The sequence below is a fragment of the Thalassophryne amazonica genome, chromosome 9 (genome assembly GCF_902500255.1).
Source record: "Thalassophryne amazonica chromosome 9, fThaAma1.1, whole genome shotgun sequence".
Lineage (NCBI taxonomy): Eukaryota > Metazoa > Chordata > Actinopteri > Batrachoidiformes > Batrachoididae > Thalassophryne > Thalassophryne amazonica.
In genome coordinates, this window is record NC_047111.1 from 7,905,546 (window position 1) to 7,915,587 (window position 10,042).

The 10,042-nt window shown below is 40.8% G+C and overlaps 1 protein-coding gene across 1 annotated transcript in view; it reads left to right on the forward strand.

Moving 5' to 3' along the window:
• p2rx1 (purinergic receptor P2X, ligand-gated ion channel, 1) overlaps positions 1-6,028 on the forward strand; it is a 119,075-nt gene extending 113,047 nt beyond the window's left edge. Inside the window, exons 9-13 of the mRNA XM_034177544.1 lie at positions 1,964-2,054; positions 4,866-4,931; positions 5,091-5,186; positions 5,347-5,391; positions 5,469-6,028. Of these exons, the coding sequence (XP_034033435.1) occupies positions 1,964-2,054; positions 4,866-4,931; positions 5,091-5,186; positions 5,347-5,391; positions 5,469-5,474 (304 nt within the window). The 3' untranslated portion in view covers positions 5,475-6,028. The remainder of the gene's footprint in view (positions 1-1,963; positions 2,055-4,865; positions 4,932-5,090; positions 5,187-5,346; positions 5,392-5,468) is intronic.
• Positions 6,029-10,042: the final 4,014 nt, after the last annotated feature.

Sequence of the window (10,042 nt, forward strand, 5' to 3'; positions counted from 1 at the left end):
TATCCTGACTCACTGCATTTTGGGTCCTAGCCTTGTTTTCTGATTTAACCAGTGGTGGGCACAGATAACCAAAAAATTAACTTTGATAACAGATAATCAGATAACTGAAAAGTTATCTTTGATGAAGATAAAACGATAAACCACCCAAAAATGTATCGGACGTTACAGATAACGATAACCGATAAATTCCAGAGCTAGGGTATCCGGCTGCTGAAGCGCTACAAGCATCCAACCTCTCACACTGTGCATGTGCAAACACCGCAGACCTGTCTTGTAATGTTTTTTTTTTTTTTACTTTGATGTATCCCATCAAGAGTTTTTGTAAAAAATAAGAAATGTAAATTAAATTTGAAAAAAAAAGCTTCTGTTTATGTTTGCTTCTGGAAACACGAGTGCGACGTGTGGTTTTTGAATGTACAATATGTGTAAGAACATAAATCGGGCGCTCTGAACTTTTACACCGTGCGGTTCTGTGGTACAGTTTGAGCTGGGACCGAGTACAGTGATTGAAAATATCAGCCCAGCTTCAGTTTGAATACTGCCATGAACACTACTAGCCAGTAGATGGCAGTAGAGATGGTAAAAACTTGCCAAAACAAAATTCCAGATAATCCGTGTTTGCTACATTTAAGATGCATGGAAGTTAATAAACGCAAACACAATAACAACGTCTGTAAACCCAGAGAACATATTCACGAGAGTTTTAGGCACTAGAGTTTAATGCTGTTGTCCGTGGAGCCTGATATGCATTCATGTCATGAACGTACTGAGATTACTCTATCATACCAATAATGTCCATGTCCACACTAAAACCTTAAAAATTAGCGCATTGCTTTAAAACTAAAACATATATCTGATATTTTCACTTTATAAAACTTCAGACTTGACGTTAATTTAAATAACTTGTCCTAAATTAGTTTATTATTAATTAGTTAAAATTTGAACCATAAGTTAAAAATGTATGTCTCTGGATGACTTGGGTGATATTGCCCGTGTATCAGTATGGGGTTAAAAGAAATTAGGTTTTTTTGGTGACCAGTTGTCCTTTGCCTGCAGAGGATAGAACGGTTTCTTCTGGAAGCAGCTCTCCTCTGTTTTGCAGAGGGTACAACTACACATCAGCTACGAAACATTTAACAGGTAGGTGCTCAACTGATTTTAAATTTTATAAATGTTTGTAGCTGTTCAGCTTTATTTACCACGTTATCAGTCTAAAAAATCGGACAAAAATTTATCGCAAGATAATTAGTCCGATAATGGTTTTTAAAGTTATCTAAAAAGATAATCTGATAATGAAAACATTATCTTTGATAATTATTGGTTATCAGATTATCGGAACTGTGCCCACCACTGGATTTAACCTTAACAGGCACTAATGGAGATGACACGAAAGTGATGTAATATGGATAACACAATATCATCAGCATAGCTGTTTCCTTCAGTTGCTCCTATTTTGTTCAGGGTCACTACAGAAAATCCATCACAGATCTGCATTAGGATTTGGCAGACGTATTATGCTAGATGCCCTCCCTGAGATAACTCCAGTTTTACATGGAGAAACACACACAGCCCCTGGTCTTCCAAAGAGGTCTCAATACTAACTGGGACCTACTCTGCTTAGCTTTTGAGATCTGACAGGATCAGGTTTACATAGAGCAGACTGGCTGCAGTATCATACTATAGCATGTATAGTAACAAATGTTAATTCCATAGTTGTAGATAATTTGGCTACAAGTTGATCAAAGTTAGCAAGACAACACTACTGGGTCAGGAACTGAGCCCTTTGGTACACACACTGTAATTTTGATGTGTATTAAGTTTAATAACATGCTGTTCACTCACGTTTGCTTTTGTACATGTAAACACATGGCAACACACCGAAAACTTGTTTTTTCTTGCTAACACCAGACTTTTTGCCATATGCAACACACAACATGTTGCTATATAATTTCTCTGTCTGCAGATATGCAAAGCATTATGTAGAGGACAAGGAGGAGAAAAGAACCCTTCTCAAAGTTTTTGGTATCAGGTTTGATATCATTGTGCAGTCACTGGTAAGTTCAATACATTTAGCAGAACCTTGTTTTCTGTATACAATTGGTTGTCAAAGTAGGGTAAGAAAAATAATCCTTTCTATGGCCAAGTAGATGGGACAAGAGGAACAATGCCAGGATCCAAGACCAAAAGCCAATTGAATAATAGTGTTGTTTCCTCATTAGCACCAATCTTATTTATCCCATAATAATTGTTCTTTGCATTGTTTCTGTGTAGGCTCTCAGTTGTCCAGGTGGTTTCCATAGTAGAGAAGCTTGAATCTTCGAATGGACTGGGTTGCTAGACGCGAGGACGTTTCGTTTCAAATCGCAGAAGCTTCCTCAGCTAAAATTCTTGCTCTGGTAGTCTGACGTCTGTCTTAAGTCTTGTAGAGAAGAAAATACAGAAGCCAACAAAAGCTGGAGTTTTTTTTTTTTTAAACCTAACCAGACCCCTCCTACCGAGAGGCCGACTGCTATAGGCTAGTGACTAAACAATAGCTCTAATTAGCACCTATTGTGCTCTAGTTAGAACCCACCTAATGACAGGGCAGCTGTCCCTCCTAATGATGGGACGGAAGCCTCTCCTGATGGCTCCCTTGACGACTCTCCTGATGACGTGAATGACTCATTACCATGAACAAAAGACTGAAACTGCTTTGACCTGAGTACCCCATTGCAAACAGGGGACAAAGCGTGTCTCAGACCCCCCCCAGTTAAGGCTGGGTTTCAACTGTTTCACAAAGAATGCTTCCTTGACACCTCTCTCAAACCATTTCTTCTCTCTGGCTAAAATTTTAACTTCCTTGTCCTCAAACGTGTGGTTAGTGTCTTTCAGGTGGAGATGAACTGCAGATTGAGGTCCATTTGCGCCCTCTCTGCGGTGCTGGTATAGCCTTTTGTGTAAAGGTTGCTTAGTCTCACCTATGTAGTGTTCATTACAGTTTTCCTGACATCTGATAGAATACACTACATTGCTCTGTATGTAACTAGGGATCCTGTCCTTGGGGTGAACTAATTTCAGTCTCAAGGTGTTAACCGGTTTAAAGTAAACTGGGATTTTGTGCTGTCTGAAGATCCTCTGTAGTTTTCCCCCTACTCCTGCTAAATAAGGGAGAGACACTCCTCTTCTTCTTGTCTCCGTCTCCTGTCTATCTGGTCTCTTTGTTTTCTGGGACTTCTGCACTTTGTCCAGGGACCATCGTGGGTACCCACATACTGTGAGGGCTTTCTGTACAAGTTGTTGTTCTTTAGCCCTTCCCTCTGCAGTTGTGGACACCTGTAGGGCTCTGTGTTGAAGAGTCCAACAGTTTGAGGGAGGTGTCAAGGAAGCATTCTTTGTGAAACAGTTGAAACCCAGCCTTAACTGGGGTGGGGGGGGGGTGTCTGAGACACTCAGGTCAAAGCAGTTTCAGTCTTTTGTTCATGGTAATGAGTCATTCACATCATCAGGAGAGTCGTCAAGGGAGCCATCAGGAGAGGCTTCCGTCCCATCATTAGGAGGGACAGCTGTCCTGTCATTAGGAGGGTTCTAACTAGAGCACAATAGGTGCTAATTAGAGCTATTGTTTAGTCACTAGCCTATAGCAGTCGGCCTCTCGGTAGGAGGGGTCTGGTTAGGTTTAAAAAAAAAACTCCATCTTTTGTTGGCTTCTGTATTTTCTTCTCTACAAGAGTCAAGACAGAAGTCAGACTACCAGAGCAAGAATTTTAGCTGAGGAAGCTTCTGCGATTTGAAGCGAAACGTCCTCGCGTGTAGCAACCCAGTCCAGTCGAAGATTCAAGCTTCTCTACTATGCTCTTTGCATGAGAAAAATGCAGTGTCATACACTGATGGAACATGCTAACTTTAGTATCATGCAATAACAGGACAAGCTAACTTTAGCATCACACACTGACAGCTTGCTATCTATTGCATCATAGACTGACAGAGTGAGCTATGTTTAGCATGAAATGCTGACACCAGAAGAGCTAACATGCACGCTTACATGACAACTACAACCACATAAATACTCCCAGAAAAATATCAAGGTGCAAACCAAAAACACAGACATCTGTCCATTTCTAGAAAACTTTCACCGCAGACAAAAAGGCTTTACAACCTGAAATACAACACATCGCTGTAGTGAATTTACAGGTCCTTCACATGGGTGCACCAGAATAAATGCTATTCTAAATCGCCTCACAGCTACCGTTGTTGTAGCGAGGCCATGCCCTACAATGCTAAAATACCCTCAGCTGTATGAGTATGTTCCTTTTAACGACAGGAGGGCACAAACATGAGCTTTTGAAAAGACAAGAAGTTACCTTTAACCGTGTCTGACGTCCGCGAGATGTCTTGTAAATCATTCCAGAGGTGTTGTCAGGTTACAAAAACAGTGTTTTCAGTTAATTCAGTGTTTATTTCTCGCGAGCTTTTACATAATATATGAGAAACGTGTTACTTTTTCCCAGAAGCGCAGCGGTTTTAGCATCACAGTGCCTCTATACTCTGATCTGCTGTCACCCCCCCCCCCAAAAAAAACAGCAGATTTGCGTGATTCATAGCATAACAATAGGAAACAGAATGTAACCTTTTGACATCTTAAAATAGATCAAGGTTAGCCATCTTTGAACTTGTCCAAGTTCTGTTTAAACTATAAAGATCTATGTCCCAAGAATGTTCCCTGTGAATTTGAAGGCTCTGGTAGTAATAGGACTGGACCTATGCTGAGCACACACAGACGGACAGATGGACACATAGCCTTTGCAATACCCGATGGCCGTATTTTGATGGCCTCAGGTAAAAATAGCTAAATGCATGTGGAATTGATCTGAAACTGTTCTTCACAGGCCAGAAAATTTGATATCATCCCGACACTGACTGCAATCGGCTCTGGAGTGGGCATCTTTGGAGTGGTAAGTTGTGATGTTTGTAGTAATTCCTCTGGAACAGGTTCACTTAAAGATCAAAGAGTCATGAATGAATAACTTTTTTTTAACATTGCTGATTAGTGATATGAGAACCCTTGAACATTTCTCATTCAAAGTCCTGTTTCCTCCATTCTTACTTTTCAGGCAACTGTTGTGTGTGACTTGGTGTTGCTGCATTTGCTACCGAAAAGAGAATTTTACAAGAACATGAAATTCAAATACACAGATTCACAACTACAGGTAAACAGCAAAAGTATTGGAATTTGTAAAAACCTTGAGGGAGAAGAACAAAAATGTAGTTAACAGCAGGAATGTGGAATGATTCTCCTTCACACTTTCTGTAGAATGAAATCAGGAAGAATTGCATTCATAAAATGTCTTGTTTGTTTCTGTGCTGCAGGACCCTGATTCAGAAGAAGATGCCACAAAGAAAGAAGGACCCAACGTAAGCATTTCAAATCATAGTTGTTTATCTATTTTCCTGTGTGACATCCATGAAAATAACGTTTTTTTTCTGTGCAGAAATAACCAGGCAGCATATCTGTGTGGAGGTCAACATACATGTGGACTTTGTAAATGAACTCAAGGGGACTGGACGGGACTCGAACGCACAGTGTGTCCTCTCAAGATTTTTTTCCTCCAGAGTTTCTAAAAATTCTCCTGAGCTGCTGTGACTTTATCGTGTGTGGGAAAGCTAACAGAGCGGCTCTTTGTCTGTGTGTTTTTGAGTGTAGCTCCAGTTTATTTTTCTTAGGGTGTAACAACATTCATACGGGTAAAAAAAAAAAAAAACATGATCACGCGTCACACCCTTCTGTGTGCACAAGGTCAAAGTGTTAGTCATTAATTGCCTCTGACACGGTCTGTCTTAAAGCAGGATGTAAACAGATCCACTGTGATCCAGTCCTTACGTGCACTTTGTAAGAAACAGTACAACTTTTTATTTCTTGTGATGATGGTGGTGGGAGTCAAAAAAAGGAGACAAAATATCAGGACATTGATACTGTTTTGTGTTTAGGTATACAAAAAAAAAGCCCCCCCCAAAAAGAGAGTTTGAGTCTTTATATTTATATCATGATAATTGCAGTGTGGGGGTCGTATCGTGCTTCATTTTGACTGATTTGACAGAATTCATTTTTAGAAAAAAACACAAGATGACGTAAACAAAACACCTGAGGACACTGAAATGACATTACACGAAAACATCCAGTTATGAATAAGTAACTCCAACAAGCCTGCATAATTAAAAAAAAAACAAAAGTGTGCATCTGGTGTCCAGTGTGTTCCAGAAAGGGCCAAGAGGGTGCAGGTTTTCTTTGCGACCTGCACCCTCTCGGCCCTTTCTGGAACACATTGGATACTACTGATCTATATCTTGTTATATGTCACTCATGTTGACGCTTTTTAAGGCAATAAATATATAGCGGTAGTTTCACCAACTTTTTGACAAAAACACGGGTCGGTATGTTGATTAAATTAAAAATTATATTGCTTTCTTCTATTCTGATTGTAGTCCGGGTTTTTTTTCCCTCCACAATTGTAAGTTGTGCTCGTCAGGAGGAATTGCTGTTCTGCTCATCCTTCAGTCTGTCTGTGCAGCAAAACCTTCCATGTCGGAAATTGAATTTTTTTATGCACTAATACTTGATGGGCAAAGGTCTGCCTACCAAAAAGGAAGAAGAAGAAGAAGAAAAAAAAAAATTCATGCATTTCTGACATTTGTAAATGCCTTTTATTTCTAATGGTATTTTGGGTTTCAATTAGGAAGTGTACAGAAGCCCTGAAATGCTTACATCGCCCACTAGATGGTGACAAAAGCTGCTCAAATGTGCGGCAAGGTCTCGACTGTTCGTTAATTTAAGAAGTTAAATTTTGGTGAAAATAAGATGGACTGGCAGGCAAAAATCAACTTACAGTTGTGTCACTTGTCCTTATGGGCAACGTACTTGTTTGAAGGTAATCTATCCATTGATTATTGGCTTGCTTGACACCCAAACAAAATGACAGCTGTGATGAGAGGATCCACTCCCACAGTGTACAAATGAACTGGGCATCATACAGCTGTTTACAGCTGCTGCAGACTCACAAATCACTGACGTACACTCACATATAGTAAAAAAAAAAATTAGCAGTTAAATTTTTAGTTTTTGAGAAACCTTATTTTGGGAAGGAATGAAAAAAACATTTGAAACTAGAGCATCACGCTCATAGACTGCAGACCTCCGCCAACACTAGTTTCCAATTCCACAAATTTAAAAAATGTTCAAGGTCAAAGTCCTGTTAGAAGTGGCTTTTCATAACATAAATTAGATGTGATCAAATGTCAGGAGTATGTATTTAGTTCATGCACTTGAATGGAAGTTTTTTTGTGATGTCGGGGGGTTCAACTTTTTCAGTTTCTGAATTCTTTTTCAGATAATTTTCATAGAACATTATCTTCGCTGTGGACAATTTGTCATTGCTTTTTGGCACTTGGCTTCTGACTGATAACTGGAAGACAAACAAACAGGCATAAAATTGGAATGTCCGGCCAATGTTGGTGGTGTAGGTAAATCCATAACTGAGGCACTTTTGATTGAGATATAATGCAAAATGTACACCAAATGGGCTTTACAATATTAAATTCAAATGTCCACATAATCCACAATTCGGATCAGATCCGGATCAAACTTTGTCAGTGAGTGCCAGTCTGCACATCACTTTCAAATATGAGAGTGATTGGGGCATGTTTGATGAAGATATGAGATTAGATAGAACTTTATTGACCCCTTGGGAAGACTCCCTCAGGGAAAATGAGCTATAATAAACAAATAATGAATGTTTATGAGTTCGATAGTATGAATATTTCATGTGAAAGATGGAACATTAAATATTTGTTCCATTGAAAGAATGTAAAAACATTATTTGTTTTACATAACTGCTAAAAAAGATCCTTGTCATTTGATATTTTATTATTTTATAGACAACAGAAAAGGGACTTACATTTTGGTGTTCCACTGCTGCTAAAACAGTCCAACACAAACTTTAAATTGAAGTCCAAAATTGTTCTCAGTCTACTTGAAAAAACAGATGGTTCAAAAATAATTGTGATGGTGTAGTCCATCTTCTTTCTTCTTTGTCTTTCGGCTGTTCCCGTTAGGGGTCGCCACAGCAGATCAATCGTTTCCATCTCACCCTGTCCTCTGTATCTTCCTCTGTCACACCAACCACCTGCATGTCCTCTCTCAGCACATCCATGAACCTCCTCTTTGGTCTCCCTCTTCTCCTCCTGCCTGGTGGCTCCATCCTCAGCATCCTTCTCCCTATATACCCTGGGTCCCTCCTCTGCACATGTCCAAACCATCTCAATCTCGCCTCTCTGACTTTGTCTCCAAACCGTCCCACCTGAGCTGTCCCTCTGATATGTTCATTCCTAATCTTGTCCATTCTTGTCACTCCCAAAGAGAATCTCAACATCTTTAGCTCTGCCACCTGCAGCTCTGCCTCCTGTCTTTTTGTTAGTGCCACCGTCTCTAAACCATACAACACAGCTGGTCTCACTACTGTTTTGTAAACTTTCCCCTTCACTCTTGCTGATATTCTTCGGTCACAAATCACTCCTGCCACCTTTCTCCATCCACTCCACTCTGCCTGCACTCTCTTCTTCACCTCTCTACCGCACTCTCCATTACTTTGAACAGTTGACCCCAAATATTTAAACTCATCTACTTTCACCACTTCTACTCCTTGTAATTGCACTATTCCACTGGGCTCCCTCTCATTCACACACATGTACTCAGTCTTGCTTGTACTGACTTTCATTCCCCTTCTCTCCAAAGCATATCTCCACTTCTCCAGACTAGACTCAACTTGCTTTCTACTCTCACTACAGATCACAATGTCATCTGCAAACATCATAGTCCATGGGGACTCCTGTCTGATCTCATCTGTCAACCTGTCCATCACCACTGCAAACAAGAAAGGACTCAGAGCTGATCCTTGGTGTAATCCCACCTCCACCTTGAATGAGTCTGTCATTCCGATCTGCGCATCTCACCGCTGTCACACTATTCTTGTACATGTCCTGCACTACCCTAACATACTTCTCTGCCACTCCAGACTTCCTCATACAATGCCACAACTCTTCTCTTGGCACCCTATCATAAGCTTTTTCTAAGTCCACAAACACACAATGTAACTCTTTCTGTCCTCCTCTGTACTTTTCCAACAGTATTCTCAGAGCAAACATTGCATCTGTAGTGCTCTTTCTCGGCATGAAACCATATTGCTGCTCACAGATCTTCACCTGTTTTCTAAGCCTAGCTTCTACTACTCTTTCCCATAACTTCATGCTGTGGTTGATCAGCTTTATGCCTCTGTAGTTACTGCAGCTCTGCACATCACCCTTGTTCTTGAAAATAGGAACCAGCACACTTCGTCTCCACTCCTCAAGCATCCTCTCACTTTCCAAGATTTTATTAAACAATCTGGTTAGAAACTCTACTGCCATCTCTCCTAGACATTTCCATTTCCATGCCTCCTGTTGGGAAAGTGTAGTGACATGGACCCACAACAGGGGGCGCAAATTATCGGACAATGAAAGAGTCGAATATGAACGCTTTACTGTTGTGAAAGAGCACAACAAAAACACAGAGGATTACAGAATTGGAGCAAACAGTCAATCCACAAAGGTGACGTGTGGGCAGGCTCGAGGATGGAAGACGTCTGTCCTGAGAAGAACCGGAACCACACGATTTCCTCCCCCACCGAACCTGGAGAATACTGAAGCCGCCAAGTTCCGAGTCCCCAGGTGGCCACCGTCTCCGAGTGTCGGATCTGGTACTGCTGGCGAGGAGCAAAAACAGTAATATATGGGTGCGTGCACACCCAGTAACAACAATGGTGGGAATTCCACCTCCACCTCTAACACACACTCGTGCAGCTCCTGTCTAACCACTTATCTGGTTGGGGTGTGAAGTGAAGCCGTCGCTGATCACAGCAAACGCCAATCTCTCAGGTAACACCACAGGAAAGTGGCTGCAAAAAGAGTTCAGACTAAGACACAGTTAAGGCTGAGAATATTACCTTCACAGGTAGATGATATCTCGGCAACGAGG